This window comes from Apodemus sylvaticus, chromosome 7 (genome assembly GCF_947179515.1).
Source record: "Apodemus sylvaticus chromosome 7, mApoSyl1.1, whole genome shotgun sequence".
NCBI lineage: Eukaryota > Metazoa > Chordata > Mammalia > Rodentia > Muridae > Apodemus > Apodemus sylvaticus.
This window is the reverse complement of record NC_067478.1, coordinates 3,708,540-3,734,429: the sequence shown is the minus strand read 5'-3', so window position 1 is coordinate 3,734,429 and position 25,890 is coordinate 3,708,540. Positions and strand designations below refer to the sequence as shown.

The following is a 25,890-nucleotide window of genomic DNA, read 5'->3' as shown; positions in this document are numbered from 1 at the left end:
CGCTTGTGCCGACAACTCTCTGCCCTGTCGGTCTGGCCAGCCAGTTCTTACCTTGTGGAGACTCTGACTCAGAGCTCCACAATCTTTCCACCCAGCTCGCTAGGTTCCCATTGGCGGTGAGTCGCTACCATGCCAACCCCGTGCTTCAAATCCCCCCATGGACTTTGTGGTGCACCTCAGGCAAACCCACACTTTGCCGCCACACTTTTCTCTCTTGAACCCCAATGAGCCTTCTGACTTTTCCTCTTATTCTATGTTTTATCTTCTAAGTTTCCATTAACCTAGTTAGATAAGAAAAATATCTTTCTAATTTATTTAATTTAGGTTTGTTTTTTGTTTTTTTGGTTTTTTGTTTTTGAGACAGGATCTCACTGTCGTGTGTCACATGTCCTGTGGGTCACGACCTTTTGGGGGCCTCTAAGGCCAACAGAACACACAGATATTTACATGACAATCCATCACAGTAACACTGTTACATTATAAAGTAGCAGTGGAAATAATGGTTGGGGTCACCAAATCTGAGGCGCTCTACTAAAGCATCGCAGCATTAGGAAGGTTGGGAACCACTGCTCTAGGGAGTAAATACAGAGAAAGTATGGGAGTGGGAGGAGTGGGAGAAGTGTGAGGGAGGAGTGTAAGGGAGGAGTGTGAGGAGTGGTAGAGAGGAATGTAATGAGTGGAGGGAGGAGTGGGAGGAATGTTAGGGAGGCATGTGAGGAGTGTTAGGGAGGAGTGGGAGGAGTGTTAGGGAGAAGTGGGAAGAGTGTTAGGGTAGAGTGCAAGGAGTGGGAGAAGTGGGAGGGAGGAGTGTGAGAAGTGGTAGGGAGGAGTGGGAGGAGTGTTAGGGAGGAGTGTTAGGGAAGAGTGTTAGGGAGAAGTGTTAGAGAGGAGTCTGAGGAGTGGTAGGGAGGAATGTGAGGAGTATGAGGGAGGAGTGTTAGGGAAGAGTCTGTGGAGTGGTAGAGGACAGTGAGGGAGGAGTGTGAGGAGTGTTAGGGAGGAGTTCATAGCAAGGATGAGGAACTGGCCAGGGCCTTCAGAGCAGTTGCAGCTAATCACACTGAAAGCTGATGTCTTGGGAGGGAATGTGGGAGTGGAGGGTAGGACTCCTGAACCACCACCTCTTTTCTTTTCTTTTCTTTTCTTTTCTTTTCTTTTCTTTTCTTTTCTTTTCTTTTCTTTTCTTTTCTTTTCTTTTCTTTTCTTTTCTTTTCTTTTCTTTTTTTTCTTTTCTTTCTTTTCTTTTCTTTTCTCTTTTCTTTTCTTTCTTTCTCTTCCTTCCTTCCTTCCCTTCCTTCCTTCCTTCCTTCCTTCCTTCCTTCCTTCCTTCCTTCCTTCCTTCCTTTCTTTCTTTCTTTCTTTCTTTCTTTCTTTCTTTCTTTCTTTCTTTCTTTCTTTCTTTCTTTCTTATTTGCTTATTAGACAAGGTTTCCCTGTATATTCTTGGCTAATCCAGAGCTCACAGAGATCCATCTGCCTCTGCGTCCCAAGTGCTACACTTGGATTAAAAGCATGCACTAGCATGCCTGCCCTGAATTATCATGTCTGGAACAGATGTGTCCCCAAACACACAGCTGGGCCTTCTCTATCCTCTAAGACCCTGGCTTGATAAGTGTGCCCTTTACAGAGCAAGGGAGAGCTCAATGCCGTTGGCCTCACTCCAGGCGTGACCCCGGTAAACGTGGAGGTGTGTGCTCTTTGGTTAGGCGTGACTGAGAGGAAGTTAGTCTTGTGGAGTGAAGACAGGCATGAACTGATCCCAGAGGGTGGAGCTAGTGGAAGGAAGGAAGCCTGTCAACCAGTCCGCACTATAGCACTGTCGCCCTGCCTGTCATGGCAGCTGTGGGGGGAGGGGGAGGGAGGGGCTTCCACCCTAGTCTTCTGTGCCGCCAGGCCTCCATCTTTGCACACACCTGTGCTGATGATCACCCCCAGTGTGAGGATCCAGCTTTCCTTTTGCACCAGGACTTGATTTATTGATTCCTGTGGAGCCCGTTAAATATGTATCCAGGTCTCAGGCAGGGTAGTCGTTCTCAGAGACCATGAAGATAACCAAGCTGTGTTAGCACCCCAAAATTCCCAGGTTTCCATGCTAACTGGATCCCTGGGAGACAGTTCACTGGCCGTGGCTGCAAACCCGGGCATGGCGCTAGTAGTGAGGGCTGGCTTGACTGATACCTTTAAATGAGGACCTGTGGTGACATCTAATGTAGTCATGAAATGATCAGTGTTCACCACAGTCCTCAATTATGAAACATTGGCAGGTTCTGTTGGGCGCACACCTATATACCAGGTCACGTGACACCGGGGGTGCACTCTGGGTGAGTGCGGGTGTTGGTGTAATTCATGAGAGAACATTGGGAGCTAAATAAATAAATCTCTCACTCAGTGACTCTGGACACGAGGCATCTGTGTTGCAGAACATGTGGCTAGGGTCCCCTGCCCCAGTTGGAGATGCTAGCCAGAACTGGGTGGTACCAGGGCTGTGCCATTTAGAGTAAACACACCCTGCCTCTCTCACATCATAGCTGTGGATGCTGCGTTCCACACAGACTGACAGTGCCTTGCTGCTATATGTGTATATGACATAAATGGTCTTACCAGAAATTTGGCATGAGCCCGGCCACCCACAGAATGCCAACAGACTCTCTTAATGGTGGTGGAGACAATGATTCAAGCTAGACATGATGGTGCCAGCCTGTCATCCTAGCCCTTAGGAAGCTAAAGCAGGAGGGTCACAAGTTCAAGGCCATCCTAGGTAATTCATGGAGAATCTGTCTCAAAATAGAAGGTCAAAAGGGAGCTGGGAATATACTCAGTATATTATACCTATGATACTGGGAATATAGAATATGCCGGCAGAGTGCTCGCCTAGCCTGTGCAAGGTCCTGGGTTCAATCCAGCGCTGGAAATCAAAGGAAGTAAAAGATCAGCTTGGACTCCAGCCTTGACCACAACATTGAGTTTGAACAGAGTGGTCCACCCACGATCCTGTTAAAGGCATTTCTGCAGGGAGCTGACTCTGCAGGTAAAGTGCCTGTCACCAAAGCATGAAAACCCGGAGTCCAAATCTTCGGAGCCGACATAAAGGCCAGAGAAGACTCTGCCTGTACCCGTAAGCCCAGCACTCCCACAGAGAGCTGGCAGTTGAGACTGGAGCGTCCCCAGAAGCCTGGGGACCAGCCAGCCTAATGCACACAGCAGCAAACAGCAAGACCCTGTCCCCGTGTCAGACAAGGTGATGGATACCTGGGGCTGTCTGACCTACCCATGCATGCACCCACCGGCCCAGGCACGGAAACACGCACAAGCGGACACAGGGGACCTGAAGGAGGGTAGACTTTTTTTTTATTGGATATTTTCTTTATTTACATTTCAAATGTTTTCCCTTTTGGAAACCCCCAATCCATCCCCCTCCCTCTGCCTCTACAAGGGTGCTCACCCACCCACTCCCGTCCTCCCGCCCTGGCATTCCCCTGCACTGGGGCATCGAACACCTCAGGCCCAAGGCCCTTTTCTCTCACTGATATCCAAGATATCTAACAAGGCCATCCTCTGCCACATATGTGGCCAGCGCCATGGGTCCCTCCATGTGTACTCTTTGGTTGGTGGTCCAGTGCCCGGGAGCTCCCAGGGGTCTGGCCAGTTGACACTGTTGCTCCCTCCATGGGGCTGCAGACCCCCTCAGCTCCTTCAGTCCCTTTTCCAGCTAGAGGGTAGATTTTTTTAAAGGTGCTTATTTAAAAGAAAGGCCCTCTACAGTCTGTGTGCTTCACTCGACACCTATGTTTTTGAGGTGATCAGAACTGCCCCTCTTCCCTTGTCCCTCAGGCGTCCGGCTTGTTTCTGCTCCCAGCATAGCATTTGTGGATGGAGATCCTCACAACCTAGCCTTTCAGAAATGGTGGGGAACAGGAAGGGGAGATACAGGGTGAGAGCAGGCACCTTGGCGGACTCTAGGTACCGTCGGCTCGGGAATGAAAACAGCAGACGCTGTAACTGCGTGAAGCTAAACTCCTGCTTTTATTATGTTTAGTTATCCTCTTTGTCTGTCTCTCTGTCTCTCTCAATGTTGTGGTCAAGGCTGGAGTCCAAACTGATCTCTTCCTTCCTTTGACTTCAGTGCTGGATTGAACTGTGGTCATCTGAGAGGAAGGAGCCTCAGTTGAGAAATGCCTGAAGTCTGATTCTTAGTCACTGTAGCTGCCACCCTTGGGTGGCACCATGGACCCCTTGCTCATTACTAATGTGGCTGGGGCCTGGAGCAGAGGGATCCTCTGCTGAGGACTCCTCCTTTGGAGATGTTCTGAAGTGTGTACATCACCGAACCCACTGGATCTCAGACTCTGCCCAGCTCCCGAAGAGACTCCCTGTCTGACAACGGTGACAAATTTCTCCCAGTTGTGGGGACTTCACTTGCAAGACACACAGCTAGTAGTTAGTGTAGCATTTGAAGTTAGAACGGAGCAGCTGTGTTTGTGGAGGTCCCACTATGTGCCAGCCAGGATGGAGGCCTCTGACACAGTGGGAGCCGGGGAAATAGGTGTGGACCCAGAACGCTAGGCACAGAAGCGAACTTCACATGTTGCGGTATAAGCTGTAATGTGCCTCTGCTCCCACCTATGAGATAGCAACATGAGTGTGTATCTTATTGATCCAGGAATAGCAAATGAACAGATGGGTGTCAAGGGTTGGACGGAATGGCAGCATGGAGAGTGTTTGAGCCTAGCTTGCAGTGGTTCATGCACAGCAAGAAGGGGGGGACATGACTCGGAGAGAGTGTGGGTATAGGGAGTTTAGCAACATTGCTGTCCAAGAGCTCTGTAGGTTTTGGGGGTCCCCATGCTCTCCCAGTCTCTGTCTATAGCGGCACCCATGTGTGTTGGCAGCCACACACATGAGTATTAGTCTGGCTCCCCTGGTATCATTGACAGTTCTGTAAATGGAATTGCTGCTTTCATTAGCAAAGCAAATTGCTAAATGAACTGCTTGTAAGCTGCTGTGGGGCCTTATTTACAGATACCCACGGCCTCGACTGTGTTAAATAGCAATCACTGCGAGTCATTGTGCGGTGGCAGCAGAGGGCCTGCCAAGTCTCTTGGGAACCATACAGAATATTTTCAGGACTAATTTAGTAATTTCAACATCATAAAGCACAGGAAAAACTAGTAAATAGTGTTGATCTTTGGAATATTTTGAAGAGCGAGAGGTACCCTTTTAAGACTTTGTTAGTGGGGGGGGGTGCGGGTGTGCTGTGGCACGTGTGTGGAGGTCAGAGGCTGGCTTGATGGAGTCGATTCACTCCGCCCACCTTCACGTGGATTCTGGGGGTCAATCCCAGGTCGCCAGGCTGTGTAACAAGTATCTTTACCCACCTGGCCATTTTGTGGAACCAATTATCTTTAATGTATCCATCCCATGCCCAATCTCTGCTGCTGTTGCCTCTCCCCTACTGCAACTAACCCTCATCTTCTGGTAAATAGAATCTTGTTTAAAAGCCTTTTAAAGTTTTGTGTGTATGGTGTTTGCTTGTATGCAAGGACTCTAAATGGGTGCAGTGTTTGCAGAATCCAGAAGATGGCGCTGGATCCCCTAGAACTGGAGTTCTATAGACAGTTGTGAGCCAGCCACGTGCGGGTGCTGGGACTCAAGCCTGGGTCCTCCACAAGCTCCCTAACCATTTAGCCATCTCTCCAACCCTGAAAATGGAATCTTGAAAGCATTTTCTGGCCTCAGAGATGATATACCACAATACACAGAAACTCCCCTTGCTGGACTTATACACTAATGCTGTCTTACAGATCCACCTGTCACGTTTCTGGAAGCCTCTGCTGTCTAGATTTATTTATATGGCTCCTGACACATCACAGAAAGAAAAGAATCTATCATGATGTAAAATGAGTATGGTATGTTTAACCAAAGATCAGAAGTGTTTGAAACCTACAGCAGTCATAGAAACTTATTTCTGCAGAAATCCTTTAAAAATTATACTCTCAGCAAGGCTTAAACCATAACCAAATACCACATTGAACATAACCCTGAAATATAGGCTTCTCGTATTTGACGTGCTGAGCCTAGATTGCATTCAGTTCCTAGTGATTCAGTCCCCTCACCCTGACAGCACTGACGCAGGATATTAAGCAGTAACTTTAACATCAAGTCTAGAAAGTGAAGGAGATAACTGGAGATGAAGAAAAGCCCAGAACAAAATGGAGATGTCGCTTTCTTGCTCAAAGCTCTGTCTTTGGGACATCAGCGCATGTGCCTGTATGCAGAGCTCTTGGCTGTAATCGTGGAACTTGGTTAATCTCGAGGCTTGGTGACAAGTCCTCTCCCCATCACAAACTTGATGTAGGTCTTGATTGTTCTGTTGGTAATTTGCTCCTAATGTCTGTACCCAAATTGTCTCAGCATGCCGCTGAGGCTCTTGGTCTAGCCCGGGTCTTGCTTACTAGACAAGCAGCCAAGCCCCTCCCTCTGGCCTGCGGAAGGGTCCATGTGAAAGTTAAGTTTATTGTCAACTTGATACAATCTACAGTCATCTGGGAAGAGTCTTGGCAAGGGATTGTATAGATCAGGATGGGCTGTGGGCATGCCTAGGGGGAAGACTGAGCCCACTGTGGGCGGAACCATTCCCTGGGCTTCAACCCTGGACTGTGTGGAGAAATCTGGCTGAGTGCTGGGCATGTGTGCCTTTCCACTCTCTGCTCTTGGCTGTGGTGTGGTCGGCTAGCTCACCTTCCCACCCCCTGACTCCTGAGCTATCCCACCTTCCTGCTACCTGACTCCTGAGCTATCCCACCTTTTTCCTGTCTGTCTCCTGAGCTATCCCACCTTCTTCCTGCCACCTGACTCCTGAGCTATCCCATCTTCTTCCTTCCTGATTCTTGAGCTATCCCACCTCCTTCCTGGCTGACTCTAGAGCTAGCCCACTTTCCTGCCACCTTGCCTTCCCTGTCCCATTGGGCTGCATCTGAAAGCTGTGAGTGAAAGTGGGCCCTCTCTCCTCTGCCTTGATTTTGTCAGGATATTTTATCACAGCAACAGAAACTCGATGAGGAGGACACGTGGGATGCAGGACCAGGGAGGAGCCGTTAACAAGGGAACAAACGGATGACACAGAGCACCATTCATGACAGAGCATGGCCTTGAGAGTGGCATTTATCTCAACACACCCATCTTTTATTTTCATGTTTATTTTTTTCACTCTTAAAAAAATTGAAGTAAACGTTGATGCTTTGTAAAAGCTGTGAGAGAGGTCTCTTCTTGAGGGAGGCAGGGCCTGAGGAGATGGTTCATGTGATGAAGTGTTGAGTGCTGGCATTGCCAATGTGAGGACATGTGTTCAATCACCAGAACCTGTGCAGAACACGGGGTGTGGTTGTGCACGTTTGTAATGTTGGGGCTGGGGAGGCGGAAACACTCAGATTCCTGTGCTCACGGCTGGCCAGCCTCGCCTACATGGTTAGTTATAGGTCATGGAGAGACCCAGCCTCAAAACAAATCAAAGTTGGAAGGATGGAGAGTGTGCTTGTCCTCTGGCCTCCCCCTGCATGCACACACACTCACACATACACACACACATGTGTGAGCATGAATACACACACGTGTGTACATACATATGCACACACATACTCATGTACACACCTACACACATGCGTGTGTGCACACACATGTGAGCATGAATACACACATGTATACACACATATGAACACACATACTCATGCACACACACTCACACATACACATACTCATGCACACACACATGCATGCACACATGCATGTGTACATATACACATGTGCACACATGCACACATACACACACATGCATACACACACATACATGTAGACAATTTCTTCTGGTCAGTGTATCTCTTCCACAGATGTACAGTGCTATCAGCACTACCCTGAGCCACAGAACAAGCTACAATCCTACACAGACCAGAGACAAAGGACTGTTTGACCCGCAGCAGGTGTGTTTGGAGGAAAGCCTTAGACAGGCAGCTGCTCGGCGTGCTGTGGAATGAACAGCGCTTAACCGAGCTCCATCAGTCCTTGCTGATACAGGGCAGGAACTGGGTTCAAGATGCTTCGCAGAGCTGGGGCCGACCTGGAGCTGCCCCGACTCTCCATGGACACCTTATTGCAGATTCTTCTTCCACTTGTGCCTTTTCCTTATTTTTCCCTCTTCCATTTTAATATGAGAACATTACCAAGTACTATTTCCGTGCTTGCTCTCTCTCTCTCTCTCTCTCTCTCTCTCTCCCTCCCTCCCTCCCTCTTCTCTTCCCTCACCCCTCCCTCTCTCTGTCTCTTCCTCTCTCTGTTCCTCTCTTTCTCTCATCCCTTCTCTGTTTCCCTCCTCGTCCCCTTCTCCCCAGGACTGTTAGAGGTGGGAAAGACTCAGGTTTGCAGTCTCATCTGATTCACGTCAGCATCCTCCCTGGATCTCAGCTGACCCTGGGCCACACCCAGTTTCCCCTGCCATCCAGGCTACCCATGTCCCAGTGGCTGGCACTGGCTAGTGGTGAGGTACGACTGAGTCCATGATAGACGACACCACCCTCTGGAGCGGCTTCCCCTAGACACGCCTGGCAAATGCTGTCCACAAAACATCCTCCTCTCCTTACTGTATTTGTAATGTGACCCGGGCTGGCCTCAAACTCAGCATCTTGCTGAAGCTGACTTAGAACTTCAGATTCCCCTGCCTCATCTCCTGAGCGCTGGGGTTATAGCGATGTGCCATGGCACTGGGTTTGTGTGGTGCTGAGGAGTAAACCCAGGGCTTTAATCAAGCTACGTCAGCCCTGCCGCCTGAGCTGCATTTCAAGACCTTGTCCTTGCTTCTTAAGGCAGGTCTGGTTCCATGGCTGGGGGAAGCTCCGGGCTCCACGTGAGCCCTGTGTGAAGCGAACTCCCACGGAGCTTTGCTGAGGCTTGTCCCCTTCCCCTCTCTCTCTTCCTTTACACCCTACCCCCCAGACCCCCTAATCTTTAGTCTCCTTCATTTTTGGACAAATGCAAAGAGGTATACAATGTGTTACATAACAGCCTCTCTATGGTCCTCTCTCGACTCCTCTCAGAACTCCCTGACGTGTCCTCTTCTCTCCTTAGAGTTTCTATAACCCGCCGAACACCTGGAGCAGCCTCAGCCATCCTGCAAGGAACAGGGAGAACTTAATCCCATCCTGAACTGGGCCCTGATGTCCAGCTCAGAACTGTACTGCTCTGTCGCGGTGTAGAGGGACATGCTGGGGTCTCAGGGACCCTCCTCAGCAGTGTCCTTTATTCCTGTCCCTGCCTGCCACTGTCCTCCTCTGTGCTTGCCCAAGCCCCTGCCCTGTGATTCTTTCCCTAACATAACAAGAAAATTTCCTCACTAAAGAAAACGGAATGTTCCAACCCTCTCAGTAGCCATCAATGGCCAATAGTGCCCACAACTTCACCCATTCTGAGACCACACGCACAGAGCCTCTGACTCTTCATCTATTAAGTCTGGGTATCTCTCCACACTGAGGAAGACTATTCTGAGGCTGGGTAGATGAATCCTGTCTGGGAAGGCTTTGAACACCAATAGGCTGAGAGAATTAATTGTTATCATTTGTTAGGTAGAATCCATGACTGAGGAAATGGCAGAAAAAGGAAATTTTATTGAAAGGTTTCAATGTACTTGTGATTTCCTGTGTTTGTCCTGGTCATTGTGGCCCAATAGAAGTACATTCATTCCCTTTGAGAAGGCACCTTCAGCTCCCAAGTGCAGGACTGCCCTCTAGTGGTCTCTGCACAGATGTCAATTGAAAAAAAAATGGTTTTTAAAACTCAAGTGCGTGTTTGCATGTTCCTGTGTCTGTGTTCATTTGTGTGGATGCAACTGCACATGTCACGACATGCAATGTAGAGGTCACAAGACAACCTCATGTATCTGGCCATGCCTTCTACCTTGTCTCTTCCTGACCATTGTAAATGCCTCGCTAGCTGCCTCACAAGCTTCCAAGGGGCTCCACCTCCAGTTCCCTATAAGAGCTCTGGGATTACAGATGGGTACCGTCATGTCTGGCTCTACGTGACATCTGGGGGTCTGAACTCAGGCCCCCACACCACACACTTGCTCAGAAAGCACTGTACCTACTGAGCCAGCCCCAAGAATAAAATCTCGTAGCCAAATGGCAAACTGTGTCAAGACTGAATGTCATTCTCAGTCCCACAGGTGTTCTCCGGGGATAAATCACACGCTCTGTGGTCACTTTCTGACCTCTCCAGTATCTGTGTTTACACACACACACACACACACACACACGTCTGAATGTTGGCAGGACTCGCAGTGTCTACCATGGGAGCCAGAGCAGGTTTGTGTGTGAGAGAGGTCGATTTGTCTTACAGAATGTGCTTAGGTGATGGTGCCAACTGGCTGATCCAGTCTTCAGGGTGAGTGGAGGTTGTAGATCCAGGGAGAGTTGCTAGCTCAAGTCTGGAGGTGGTGTGGTCCGCGGCCTTGATTCTGCTTCTCTGGTGAGTGTGGGAGAGACCTAGACACGTTATGGGGAGTAATTGATTTAAGTCAAAATCTACAAATTTAAATATAAACCCTTTTTTTTAAAAATACTCTGTGTGTGTTAGAGTGTATCTGTGTTTTGTGTGTCAGTGTGTATGTCTGTGTATGTGTTTTTGTATCTTGTGTCTGTGTGCGCATCTGTCTTTGTGTCTGTGTATTCATGTGCATGCCTGGTTGATGTGGGTGGCCTTGGGGCCAGAGACATCAGATCCTCTGGAGCTGGACTTCCAGGGGGTTGTGGCTGTCTGATGTGGACGCTGGGAATTAAAGCCAAGGCCCCTGGAGGACCAGGGCGTACTGCTAACTGCTGCGCTGTCTGTCCAGCCGTCTGTCCAGCCCTCTGGATATTAACCTTATCTTAAAATTGCCTATACAACAATATCGACATTGATCTAACCAAATATTTAACTTTTGCCAAATAGATACACAAAATTAACTTAGGTGTTCTTTTTTTTTTTTAAGATTTACTTATTTATTATATGTAAGCATAGTGTAGCTGTCTTCAGACACTCCAGAAGAGGGTGTCAGATCTCGTTACGGATGATTGTGAGCGCAATGTGTTTTCTGGGATTTGAACCCAGGATCTTCAGAAGAGCAGTCAGTATTCTTAGCTGCTGAGTCAACTCTCCAGCCCCCTACCCCCTGCCCACTTCGTTTTTTAACTTAGGTTTTCTGAAAATACATTTTTGGAAGTATCTGGCATTCCTCTGCAAGCATCATCACCCCTCTCCGGGCGGGGCCTCCACGCGCCCTCGTACCTGCCTCTCATGGCCGTCTTTCTCTGCCTCTGACCTGCTCCACGCTTAGGCTGTGTCAGGGCTCGAGGCTGCAGCTCCATGATGTCTGTTTCATAAAGAGCCACGTAATTATCCAGCATCCATTCATGAGCACAGCAGACATTTTAACAAGCTATGAATCTATTTGCTCAATATGAATGTTAAAGTAATGGATACATTTAGTTTTAGATTCATAAAATACTTTGTATCATATTTTTAAAATAGAACCTAATTATAGTGCTTCGGGTTACTGCCTGTTTTCATTCCCAAGTGGTGTTCTGTGTATACAGCAGACCACATTTGTGCACCCGCACAAGAGTCCACTTCCTCTCCAGGCAAGCGGGGGTGGGAGGAGGGTGGAGGGGCAGGCAGCCTGAAGAGGGCATGCCACTGCCCCCTCCCGGGAAGAGGAGATCAGGGCACCGACAGATCTATGAGACTCTGCAGCTCTGCATAAGAGCATCAGACCTCCAGAAGCTTGTTCTATCTGATTTGTCCTGTGCACGTATGTTTCCCTCTTTTCCTGTTTTACTTCTGAGACTTCTTGACACCAATAGAACTTTTACTGACAAAAGAGTCCTCGGGAACTTCGGACATTTCCCCAAATCCATTGAATCAGGTAGATTTTGTAGGGGAAGAAAAATCAAGAATATAAAAGAAATAATGATGGACTTGATTTTTTTTTTCTTTGCTGAATTTAAGCAACTGTTGGACAAGTAGCCGGCTCCCTCTGAGAAGTCCTCCTCTGGGCACACCCTCCTGGACCCGGCGTGTCTGATCCCGCAGCTGTATCCAGTGAGCTCTCACAGCAACAGTCAATTTGCATTTTAATTTAGGCTAAAGGGTGGATGCTTGGTATGAAATCTTCCCCTCCACACACACCTCTGTTTGGCAAAAGGAATAGCTGTTCGTTCACCTTTGGCTAGCAGGTGCCCCGCTGTTCCCAGCTAGCTCCTGAGCCTTTCAGTAGCAGAGGGAGAAAGAACAAGGCTGGGGTAGCTGCTCAGGTGCATGGGGAAACTTGTCAGGTTCGTGAGAACTTCAAACTAGAACTCCCCATCTGTGTGTGCACGTGTGTTCCTGTGACATTCATGACGGCCAGAGAGCAGCACTGGGTGGGTCTCCTCTCTGCCATTCCCCATCTCTCCTGTGCTCACCTAGTGCTGGGTCTGGCTTTACTCCCCATCCACAGGACCGTCTCTTTTGCAAATGAATCTTATCTGTGGGAGGCGTGGGCAGATCTCCACCTCCTGTCTCTGTATCCCGAGGTTCTAAGCCCTGTGTGCCTGCTCTCGACTTTGTCTGTTGGCATGTCACATAGGACCATTTCTGCTCCTGCTGACATGTTCCTGGTCCAGCTTTTGCCAGGAATTGTCTCTGTCTTCCTCCTCTGTCTTAGTTTGAGTTCTATTGCTGCAAAGAGGCACTGTGATCCCAGCAACTCTTATAAAGAAACCATTTAATCGGGGCTGGCTTACAGTTTCCGAGGTCTCTGGTGCTGGAGGCTCTAGCAGAGAGCTCTACATCTTGATCCATGGGCAGCATGGTGAGACTGTGTGCCACACTGGGTGTAGCTTCAGCATATGAGACCTCAAAGCCCACCACGACAGTGACGTATGTCCTCTAACAAGGCTACACGTACTCTAATAAGGCCATGCCTTCCAGTAGCACCACTCCCTATTGGCCAAGCATTCAAACACACCAGTCTGTGGGGGTGTTCTTGTTCAAATCACCTCATCCTCCAAGTTGCCAGTTCTTTCTTTGAACCACATCGTTATATTAATACGACAATCCAAGCTGCCACTTCTATGGTCAATGTATCCAATGTTGTAGATGACATCCAACTCCCTCTTCTGGCTTCTGTTGGTACCTCCCATATGAGCACACAGATACACACACACACACACACACACACACACACACTTAAAAATATATTTCTTAAAAAACACTCTCTCCATTTTTATCTTTGTCACCCTGGTCTTGATGACCTCAAGGCTCCATAAACGACACAGAAGGACTTAGGCAGTGTCTCTCCTCTGATCCAGTGTCTCTGCCCTGATCCAGTGTCTCTCCCTTGATCCAGTGTCTCTCCTCTGATCCAGCTCTCTCTTTATTCTGTTGGGAGTTCTCTTTGACACCCAGTTCTGCGGGTCTCACTGTCTGCCACCACCCAGTGAAGGCAGTCGCTACCTTCTTCTCATGACCTCTGAACACTTCACTCTGGCTAGGCACGGAGGCTCTTGGAGCTCCACCGCCAGCCTGCGTCCCTGACCCCCAGCTTAATCTCTTCTCACACACAAGAGGTGCAAGAGGTGACGACTGCTCCATCTACAGTGTCTTCCCATACATGTTGGTAGCTCTGGCACATACTTCCAAAGCCAGTGTGGGCACCCCTACTTCTGTGTGCTGTATACCACCCAGACCCCCCACCCCTGCTGCCTGACACCTTACACGCCTGTCTGCAGCACCTCAGCCCTTCTTTCTGCAGTGGAGGGCAGGCAGTTTGCTTTCTGTCCCCGATACCTGGCGGGAAAACATTAGCCGCTAAATGGGTGAGCAAAGGGGTCCAACAATAAAGGAACCGATTTTGTCTTTCTCTTTTGTCCCCATGTGAAATGAGCAAGCTACCACAGCAGTCCGGGTGAACTGAAAAACACACATTTTGATAAGAAAAACTTTGTGAACTCAACTTAAAGAACACATCCATTAGCTCAGTGTGTGCCGTGTGTGTTGTATTGGTGGCTTTTAAAATTGCTTCCTTGTGTTTTTGTATTTGACACTAGTGTATTTTGTTTAACACTAATTTATGATTATGTTATTATTCCACATTCATCAGGAACTATTTAAATTACTCATTGGAATCCATCCTAAAACCAGCCTGTGCTTCATTGTTTACCGTCACGTACAATGTAACCTTTCAGTGGGTAACAGGCCGCACATACAGCCAGTAAGTTAAAATGGAGCCAAGAAATCCCCACAGCCTGGTGACATCATAGTCCTCACAAGGAAGAGTTCCATCAGGAAGCCATGAGGTTTCCCTCCAGCTCAGACCCTGTGGGCGCCTGGAGCCAGCTGCAGAGGTGGTAGAGACAGCCACAAAGTTACTAGTGGGAATCAAAACACTTGAGGTATAAATTGGACAGTCCTGTTTTGAGCCCCCTTGGGTTTCCTGATTGTAATCCTGGTATTTGTGTGTGGTGCTGGAGATTGGTCTCATGGCCGACTCTGGCACTACGCTGCCCGCACATCACGTTGCGCATGCGAGTAAAGCTGCAGCATCGAGCCTACGAAAAGGGACCCCAGCCCATCCAAATGCAGAATGGCCCTGGGCTCACCCTCCAGAGAGCACTGTGGAAAGTGGCTGAGCCCTCTTTCCTTTACTGCTGATGGCTTTGAGGGTTGCACTTGGCCGATGCCCACAGGTGATCCCTGTTGCCTGTTTTTAAAATAAAAGACATGAAGGAGGAGGGTTAGACCTTCCTGTGCTCCGGGAAAGGAGATTTAAAGAAATGTAATACTGTAGGGTGTTTAAAGATGGGGTTTTTAAAGATTTATTTGTGTTTATGAGTGGTTTGCCTACATGGATGTAGGTACAACACAAAAGGCCACTAGAGGGCGTCGAATCCCCCAGAACTGGAGCCACAGACTGCTGTGAACCACCTTGTGGGTGCTGATAATTAAAACTAGGTCCTCTGCAGAAGCAGCCAGTGCTCATAACCACTGAGTCTTCTCTCCAGCCCCTACCCCTGTGGGATATTTTTTAAGTGTTCTTTAGGGACTGGGAATATGGCTCAGAGGTAAAATAAGCACAAGGCCCTGATCCCCAGCACATACATAAGATGTATGGTAACACATGCCTGTCATCGCAGGCTGCAGGTGGAGACTCGAGGATCCTGGGACTCACTTGTCAGTAGTGCAGCTGAGCAGTGAACTCTGTGACCCGGGAGAGGCACCGTGGAGAGCTTCGCTTGTCACCCAGTGTTGACTTCTGGTCTCCACAGGTGCACGCGCTTGCATACACCACACACACAAGTGTAAGGTAACAAACCAACCACTCTGCAGGTTTCTCTACAGCTCCCGCCGTGAACTTAGATTTCGGGAAGGTGTCTGCCGTGAACAGGGCTGTTGAGGATGGACAGCGCAGGGCTGCCACCAGGCCGCCACCCCTAGTGCCGTCTCCTCCCTGCTGACAGGCTCCTCCACAGGCACCTCCCTCCCACAGATGAATCAGATGTGCCTCTGATTAGGTGGGAGTTCACATTCAACGGCAGCACATGACACGGCAGTTGTCAGGAGCACTCCGCAGCTACGCTTTGAGGTGGAGATCGGTGCCCTCCTCAGTCGGGGAGAGAAAAGAGCTCTACACATCTCCATTCTGTTTACCGCCATCTGCAGAGTGATGGACAGCTCCTGGGAGAGGGAAGGTTGTGTTGTTGCTGCTGCTGTTCAAGGTCAGAGCTACGGCAACAGGGGGACAGTCCTCTAAGACAAAAACTGCCTCGTGATGCAGGTTTGGACCAGCCGGGGGGAGGGGGAGAGGGGAGGGGGGAGTTGTCTTGTGTTCAGCCAGGCTTCATAGCAGAACCTGTTGTCTGTGTGTATTAGCGGAAGATTCTGACATGTGCTTCTAAGTAAAAAGAAAAAGAATAAATGTATCGTGGATGCACACAGGAGGACCAGGCAGAAGGGAGAGTCTGCAGATGGCTACTCTAGAGCGAGCCCCAGCCACCTTCCCCTCCAGGACTACAGTGCCCCTCCCCAGTCTTGGCTTTTGGTGCATAGTCAAGCCAACCACACAACTGGTTGAGCCTCCCTTCCCTGCTGAGCCAGTCTCCACCTGACAGCTCTTTGCCTAATGGTGGCCTTTCTCATCCTCTTCGCCATGTGAAGTGGCTGTCTCAGCTTCCACCTCCCATAGTCTTTCCTGTCTCGTCTGCCCTGAATGGTCCTTTTCCTGTCCCCCCAACCCCCGCCCCAAGAAGTCTGGGGAAAGTGCTTGGCTCAGGGTTTGATAGAAAACATAAATACTATATTAATAAGGTATAAACATACATGCATACATACATATATGCATACATATTAATATAACTAATAAATGAGATGTACTAAACATAAAGTTTAATAGCAAAGAGAACTTAATGCAGTTATATAGTATATGCTTTGGTCAATGAAGGCCACTGATACATGATTGGTTGTCATGGCCCCAAGAAAGTCCACCTGCCTGACTATCTCATAGTCCTGCTGACGCTGAGACACCACACATGATGCAGTCATAGGATTGAGGAATAGTAGTTAAATATAACTTCTGTCCCCGTGGGGCCACTGTGGTGCCTGCCATGTTGCTCAAGATGTTTGGGGCCACGGCTCCTCCACCCCTTTCGCTGACCTCCCAGGGATGCACAAGCTGTCGGAGTTGACATGACTGTGACTGTAGCTGGCTGTGTGCCGGTGTGACCAGGAGCTCTTTGGTGGAGATGATGGTCTTTCCTCCAGATGCGAGCCGCCAGCCTCTCAGATCTGCCTGGGGTCCAGATCGACTCCTGTTTATCTGAAAGCTTTTCAACCCTGCTCGAGCCTCCAGGGTGTGAACCGAGATCCTGACTACATCAGACTCCCAGCAGGGCTGTTGTGAGGATTAATGTTCTAACAGAAGCAATCTTCTCCCCTCTAAGAAGGCGTTAATGAAGTGAAAGGTTTTATTCTGTAAGGCTGCTTATTGTTAGAGGTAATGTAGCGTCTGAAGCGGTGCTTGGGTTTTCATGACACTCGGGGATACACAAAATCAACCCACCATTCAGAGTTTCTCTGTGGACATGAGGTGAAGGCTTGGCCTCTCTGGAGACCGGTAAGACGGATCAGTGTGGAAAGGACCAGCCATGGAAGAGTGAGAACATGAGTTCAGGTTTCCAGAAGCAACATTAAACTCTGATGTGGTGGTGGGTGTCTGTAATCCCAGCACTGAGGAGCCGGAGGCAGGAGGATACCCAGAGCTCACTGACCAGCTGGTTTAGCCAATCAGTGAGCTCCAGGCTGAGTAAGAGAGCCTGTCTCAAAAAATAGTTTTGAGAAGCAATGGAGTAAGACACCAGTGTGTTTTTAAGAACATTTTTATTTAATTTTCAAGAAGTGTATGTAATGAATTTTGATCATGTGCATCCTGACTGTTCCTGTTAACTTCTCTCAGTCCCCTAAGCCTACATCCAGTTTCATATCCTCTTCTAACAATTTTAATAACTCACCAATTCCAACTGTGCTACCCAACTATTTCTGGGTATGGAGCCATCTACTGGAGTATAGTTGATCTACCAAGGGTCACACACTGTCTTAGTCAGGGTTTCTATTCCTGCACAAACATCATGACCAAGAAGCAAGTTGGGGATGAAAGGGTTTATTCAGCTTATATGTCCAATGTTCAGCACTAAGGAAGTCAGGACTGGAACTCAAACAGGTCAGGATGCAGAGGTCATGGAGGGATGTTACTTACTGGCTTGCTTCCCCTGGCTTGCTCAGCTTGCTTTCTTATAGAATCCAAGACCACCAGCACCACCCACAATGGGTCCTCCCCCCGCCCCCCCTTGATCACTAAATGAGAAAATGCCCCACAGCTGGATCTCATGGAGGCATTTCCTTACCTGAAGCTCCTTTCTCCGATTAACTCCAGCTTATGCCAAGTTGACACACAGAACCAGCCAGTACACACCCTTAAGCAAACTGCCTCTCCCTTGCATAGACACAGTCAGTGGCCTATAGCTCTTTTGTTAGGAGTGGGAGCTCATGAGTCCCTCTCCATGCTGGAATGTCACCTGTCTTGATCTTGTGTGGCCACCACAGCTGCTGGTGGTGAGGGTTACAACCCATCATGTCCAGAAGACACTGTCTCTGGTCCTCCCTCATCTCAGGTTCTTAAAACCTTTCTTCTGCCCTTTGCCTGATTGTCCCTGAGCCTTGCAGATAGAGGCCACTCAGGATTGAGCTCTGGTCTCCACACCCACATTCAGCACACACAAGCACACTCTGGTCTCCACATGTACATTCAACATACACACAAGCAGATGCACAGGCATGCACACATGTGCACACATGCATGCCCACACAGGCACACTCTGGTCACTGCATGCACATTCAACACACACACACACACACACACACACACACACACACACGTACATATACTGTCTCTGGTTTTATTGTTCTTTTCAAAAAAGATTGATTGATTGATTATGAGTACACAGTAGCTGTCCTCAGACACACCAGAAGAGGGTGTCGGATCTCATTACAGATGGTTGTGAGACACCATGTGGTTGCTGGGATTTGAACTCAGGCCCTCCGGAAGAGCAGTCGGTGCTCTTAACCGCCAAGCCATCTCTGCAGCCCTTATTGTTCTTCTACAGGAAGATCTTACAAGGGCTGACAGTCCCGCCCTTGTGTTTCTTTCTGCCTCACCTTCTCCCTCTCCTTCTGGTTTGCAGTGAGATGAAGCAGAGGCTGGCTGAGGAGAACCGCAAGTGCAGCATCCTCTCGAAGCACCAGAAGTTCGTGGAGCGCTGCTGCATGCGCTGCTGCTCGCCCTTCACCTTCCTGGTCAACGCCAGGCGCCGCTGTGGGGAATGCAAGTTCAGCGTCTGCAAGAGTTGCTGCTCCTACCAGAAGCATGAGAAGCTGTGGGTCTGCTGTGTCTGCCAGCAAGCCAGGTGAGTGGACACATACTTGCAGGCCTGGGCTGTTGGCACCACCATGTCCTCCAGCATTAATGGACAGGTGTGCCAGGAGAGGATGTCAGAGAGGGGATGAGAGGAGCCATGGGAGAGCATAAAGGAGGCTGTTGGGATGAAAGATACAGCTTCTCCCATGCCCCAGCTTCTCCCATGCCCCAGCTTCTCCATGCCCCAGCTTCTCCCATGCCCCAGCTTCTCCCATGCCCCAGCTTCTCCCATGCCCCAGCTTCTCCCATGCCCCAGCTTCTCCCATGCTCCAGCTTCTCCCATGCTCCACCTGTTCCTTTCATTCTTCCCTAAGTGTTCTGGGTTCACAAAACCTGCACTATTTTATGAAAACATGAGTAAACTGGGTGGGCTCCTAAAAACTCAGATGCATAAGGACATGAAGGGACACAACTATTCACCTCCACGCGTGTTGCTAACAAAGAAGTCCTAATCAACTCAGGGGACCCTAACTAAGCATGGCTAGCTCTCAGGAGGGTTTGGAGAAAGCCTCATAGAGGCCAAAGATGGAAGCAGGATTGTCAAGAGTAAAAGACAGTCCGTCCATGCAAGGGGGGGTGGGGTATGGGTGCTGCCGCCGTACAGACCCACCTGCAGCTCATAGTCTCCCTGTGGCATGCGGAGTGTTTGGGAACTGGTGAGTTTGATAGCCGGTGTCTGTCTTAAATCTCTGCTGATGTCATTGTCTTCAGGGTTCACTGTCATTCCCAGTGGCTCCATAGCTCTGCGTGGTAACCCCCAAAGCAGGCTGGCTGTGCGTGAGCCACACTCAGAAAGCCAGCCTTCCTTCCCCTCTCTCCTCTCCCAGCTCTGCCATGCTTACACACTTTAACAAGCCAAGTCCTAGCATTTCCCCAGGAGCTGGTTTGTGGGGACAGCGGCTGAGTGGGTGAGCAGGGTCTCTGAGGAAGCTGGCTCTGCATAGCAAAGACCCAAACAGCCTGTGGTGCAGGCTTCCACAGAAAAGTGGCTTCTCGTCATGTGGTGTCCAGGCTTGGGTAGAACCTTGGGTACCCCAGGTCCTACACATCGCACAGCCGAGACTGTCCCATGCCACGTGGAGGCTTGGTGGACAGGGGGAGGCCTGGGAGGAGGGGAAGACCCATGGTAACTGACTGTTGTGAGCACGGGCAGCTGCGCCAGAAACATAGGCAAGTGTGTGTGTGGCTTTCCGCAACGTCAGCATGTATTAAGTGACCAAGTCGGAGGGCACGCAAGTTTCAACAACAGCGATTTACCAAATATCTCTGCTTGGCTTAGTGCCTCCAGCTGAGGGAGACACGGGTTCTCAATCCGAACTTAATTACCCATATCAGCGCTCAGATCATACATACATTGCACATACCGCACTGCAAATCTATCATCTGTCTATCATCTATCCATCTATCAATCTATCTATCATGTATATATGTACCTTACAGAATGGCTGCAAAGAGTTAAAGAGTCAAGAAACTTCAGAAAGACCTGGGGAACTATTAGGAGTATAAGAGAGTCTGGGAGGGCTGGAGAGATGGCTCAGTGGTTAAGAGCACTGACTGCTCTTCCATAGGTCCTGAGTTCAATTCCCAGCAGCCACACGGTGGCTCACAACCATTCTGTAATGGGATCTGATGCCCTCTTCTGGTGTGTCTGAAGACAGCGACAGCGTACTCACATACGTGAAATAAATAAATCTTAAAAAAAAAAAAAACAAGAGAGTCTGGGGAGAGGCAAGAGAACCATGCATACAGCAGTCTCTGAGACGAATGAGGTGAGGCAAAAGACAGGACCAGGACAGATGAATGAACCGACAGATGGACAGGCCCAGACAGATGAGTAAGAGGACAGACAGCCGGCAGCCGGGGTAGGCTGCAGCCACAGAGGAACAGAGCGGCTGAAGCCCAGGACTGTGGAGAGTTCTCCACCTGTGTCCTTGATGCACACACTGAGTGATCAGATGACAGGTGGCAGGGTGTCATGTAGAGTCAGGTAAGGGAGTCAAACTCTGAGTCTACTGAGTTCCTGGGCCTGGTTGTCCTGATATCACTATATTATCTCCATGTGCACTTCCAAATCCCTCACCAGGTAGTGTCACCTGACAGATGGTGCGGTGAATGTGCCCATCCAGGAGTGTGCCCACCCCCGCTTCAAACACCATAGAAGCTGCTTGTAAAATGGAGTCTCTCAGCACATAGCACGGGCTAGAAAACTGCTGTCCTGCACAATACAAGAGTAGCTTAAGGCAGGGAACAGCCTGGTCTCCACAGTTAGGTTTGGGATATGTGGTGGTTTGAGTATGCTTGGTCTGTGGAGAGTGGCACTATTAGGAGGTGTGGCCTTGAAGGAGGAGGTGTGGCACTGTGGGGGTGAGCTTTGAGGTCTCTGTGCTCAAGCTCCACCCAGTGTGGAAGGAGAGTCCCCTCCCAGCTGTCTTCAGATGGAGATGTAGAACGCTTGGCTCCTCCAGCACCATGTCTGCCTGCATGCACGCTGCTGCTTCCCACCATGATGACAATGGACTGGACTTCTGAAACTGTAAGCCAGCCCCAACGAAATGTCTGCCCTTTTAAGAGTTCCCTTGATCATAGTGTCTCTTCACAGCAATAAAAACCATAGCAAAGGCAGAATGATGGGTAGGACTGGATCAATCTTCTGCTTCTTAGTGAGCACAAGGTGGGACACTGAGAAAGTGCACATCAGGGCGGAGGGTTGTCATAGCAGTTAGAAGTAATGGCCGCTCTTCTCGAGGACATGGCTTCAGTTCCCAGTGGAGGGTGCTCAGCACAGTAAATAGCACTCTGCACACACTGGAATGGTGCTCCACCCTGAGGCTGGTGCTCTGCAATGAGGATTCTCCACCCTGAGGTCGGTGCTCTGAAATGGGGGTAATGCTCTACCCACAGGTTGATTCTCTGTACTGGGGATGGTCCTCCACCCTGAGGTTGGTGCTCCACCCTGAGGTTGGTTCTATGCACTGAGGATGATGCTCTACCCTGAGGTTGGTGCTCTGAAGTGGGGGTGATGCTCTACCCACAAGTTGATTCTCTGTACTGGGGATGGTGCTCCACCCTGAGGTTGATACTCCACCCTGAGGTTGGTACTCTGAAGTGGGGATGATGCTCCCACCCTGAGGTTGGTGCTCCCACCCTGAGGTTAGTGCTCTGAAGTGGGGATGGTGCTCCACCTTGAGGTTGGTGCTCTGAAGTGGGGGTGATGCTCCACCCACAGGTTGGTGTTCTGAAATGGGGATGGTATTCCTCCCTGAGGTTGGTACTCTGAAGTGGGGGTGATGCTCCACCCACAGGTTGATTCTCTGTACAGGGATTGGTATTCTACCCTAGGGTTGGTGCTCCACCGAGGTTGGTGCTCTGCCCTGGAGATGGTGCTCCACCCTGTGGTTTGTGCTGTGCCCTGGGGATGGTGCTCCACACACACTGAATGTGGCACTCTGCTCTGGAGATGCACACTAGAGAGAAGCCCAGTGTTATCCTCTGCTGCAAACACCTCCAGAGGAAAGAGCATGGACTTAGTGGCCCTGAGATTCTCATGTAGAGTCTATGAGCTTTGCATAGCTTAGGTCTGGATGCAAAGCCTGAATTAACTGCTCATGTGTTGTGTGATTCTAGGCAAGTTATTCTGTCTTTTAGAATCTGGAGAAAACAATACTCAGTCAGAATCTATAACAGAGAAAAGAGAACTATAAACCACAGCAGAGTCTTAGCTGCAATTACTTGGCACTGTTTCTGTTATTTTGTTCTGGGTTTTTTGAGTAGGTATTTTTCCTAATAAAATATTAAGCTGGTACGATTGCATCTAAGCAGGAAGTAATTTCCTCCATTTGTTGTCTTCATTTACCACTGTAAAAACAATCTGCTTTTATATATATATATATATAAAATTATATATATATATGTGTGTGTGTGTGTGTATAAATAAAATCTGTTTATTTCCCAGCACTGACCTGGGCAGTTAAAGAACCCACCAAGGTGGGGTCACAGATGGAGGGTCTTGGTAAGCTGGGGTCTCGGATGGGGAGACCTGGGCCCCAGGGACTGGGATATAGCACTCAAGTCATCATTGACTAACTTCAATATTGAGTGCATTGTTTTACATCAGCATCCCCAGGGAGCTGAGCAGTGTGTGCGGGAGACAATAGCTTTGCCAGGAAGAGCTGGAGGTATTCGTGCCGTACCTAACCGTGTGCGCTGCATCTTTCTGCTCCCATAAAACAAGCAGACTCACCCAGCTAAGTGAGCGCCGGACAATGAGCTTGGCATGGTGGTGCACGCGCCTGTAATCTCAGCACTTAGGAAGGAGCTGGAGACACGGAGGTGGAGATGAGCAGTCCAGAAGGTCAAGACCAGGGCCTGGGAGCTGGCACGGCTGTCAAAGTGCTCGGCATGTGAGTCCCAAGGCCGGAGCTTGGATTCCCAGCACCGATATCTGCATGGTGGGGCACATCTGTAGTGTAGGTATAACCTCAGCAACGTGGAAGGGCAGAGATGGGCGAACCGCTGTGGTTTGCTGACTAAGCAGTCTAACCAAGTCATAGAGCTCCAGGTTTGTTAAGAGACCCCGGTTCGGTAAATCAATCAATCAATCAATTAATAAATCAATCAAGTGAAGAGTGATAGGGGAAGACACACATTGTCAGCTTCTGGACTCCACATGCATGCGCACATGTGTGCATGGATGCACACACACACACACACACACACACGGTCATCCTTGGCTACATAATGAAGTCCAGACCACACTGGACTAGACTCTATCAGACCTTCTATTACAGCCCCTCACCCAAACAATGAACTAAACCGTCACAATCCTGTGGAAGTCTGAGTGCTCCCTTTCCCCCAAGGGGCAGCCGTTTTGAAATGGTGCTTGTATTCTTTTATTCCTTTATGCTGTTAGCATAGCTACAGTCGTGCTCTGGCTTATGAAATCCTTCAGCAAAACTCCCAGTTGTTAACTTCTTTGGAAAACTCACATTGTGTTCAGTCTGTGTCTGTTTGTATGTCATCCATCCATCTATACACTCATCAATCACTTCTCTGTCTATTACTGTCATTGTCCTCTCTGAATCTGTTCCAGTCTGTCACATTTATTCCATGTTGACACTTGCGGTTCCTTTACACAGTGCACACTGCTCACCAGTGTCCCATGAGTTCATCGCGTGTCCCATCCTCCTTTGCAGGCAGATTGGCACCGTACGATTGGTTTGGGCAGCAGACCTTGAGCATGCAGGTCATGGGTCATGCTAAAGTTGATGTCTGTCCTCTGGTGCTGATGTGAGGTGTTTTGTTTGTACATCTGGAAGACTGTGGAATCAGCATTAGTTGGAATTTCTAAGTGATTTCTGTGGAAAGGACCCTCCTTGCAGCTGGCGTTAAGTATGTAAGAGGAGAAAAATATCTCTTGTGGTTTTTAGGCAGACAGATGTTGGGAGCTAGCAGAGGAAAGCTATCCACCCTCACTAATAGGGCCCTAACCTTTCTTTCTTACTTGCAATAATATATATTATTGCAATATTTGCAGTGTTTGTTTCTTGACTCTCCACATTATAGAACAGCAACGGTGCAACCTTGCCCTTTCCTCTCGGGCTCTCCCCTCGTGCAGTCTGTCCTTTCCCGGATACACAGCTAAGCCTGGCTTCCCTGTTGTCGGACACACACGGCCCAAGTGTGTTCCGGCAGGAGAACAGTTTCCATCCTCAACCTCCGTGGAAGGGTCGCTGTGTCACAGCCTTGCTAATAATTGATATTAAAGTGTTTTTTTTTTTTTTTCTGAAACAGAGTTTCTCTGTGTAGCCCTGGCTGTCCTAGAACTCACTCTGTAGACCAGGCTGGCCTCAAACTCAGAAATCTACCTGCCTCTGCCTCCCAAGTTGTGGGATTAAAGGCGTGCGCCACCACTGCCCGGCTTAAAGTGTATTTTTGCTGATATATATGTGTGTGTACTGTTTGGGCATACGTGTGTGTACATGTATTCATATGCATGAGGGGCACACATGTAGGTGTTTGTATACAGAAGCCACGTGACACAGGTGTCCTTTCCTGCCACTCTCCCCCACCTTACACACCAAGGGAGGCTCTCCATGTGGACTCAGCTCCATGATTGTGCTGATCTTGTACCAGCTTGCTGTGGAGATCCCGTCCTCACCTCTCAGGTGCTGACCATCACACGCACACATGTGCACGAACGTGTGGACGCACACAGTTTTTAAACTCTGGTCCTCACACTTGCACAGTTAAGTGCTTTACCCTTGAGATACCTCCCCAGCTATAAAATACACACACACACACACACGTTATATGTCATATATTATTTATATCACATGTAACTTATTAATATTAGTGTAATGAATATTATAATGCAATTATATGTTAAAACACATAATACATTATGTGTTGCTCTGGGCTGTCCTGGAACTCACTCTGTAGACCATGCTGGCCATGAACTCAGAGATTCACCTGTCTCTGCCTCCCAAGTCCTGGTATTAAAGGTGTGAATTACCACCACCTGGCTTAAAATATATTTTTAATTTTTATAAATCTGATAGATGTAAGATTTCTAGTTGCACTTACAAAATACAAGTTCAAGTTTTATTTTGCATTTTGTTTTATATATCATTATATATATCTATCCTATATGTGTGTGTGTGTGTGTGAGATGTATCTCTAACATTTCTCAGGTGTGTATACTTTTTCCTTGAACAACTATGTATTAGTAAACTTCACTCATTTTTTTTTTGAATGACAAGTAGCGTTCTCTCTACGTGACTGATAGCAATCCCCAGCTGTGGCCGTTCTTTTCCTATTTCACTACAGCGACGACTGTGGGCTTCTGAGCTACAGCTCCCTCT

The 25,890-nt window shown here is 48.9% G+C and overlaps 1 protein-coding gene across 1 annotated transcript in view; it reads left to right on the top strand.

Moving 5' to 3' along the window:
- Myrip (myosin VIIA and Rab interacting protein) overlaps positions 1-25,890 on the top strand; it is a 171,515-nt gene that overhangs the window by 70,212 nt on the left and 75,413 nt on the right. The window contains exon 3 of the mRNA XM_052186959.1: positions 18,798-19,019. Coding sequence (XP_052042919.1) covers positions 18,798-19,019 — 222 coding nt within the window. The remainder of the gene's footprint in view (positions 1-18,797; positions 19,020-25,890) is intronic.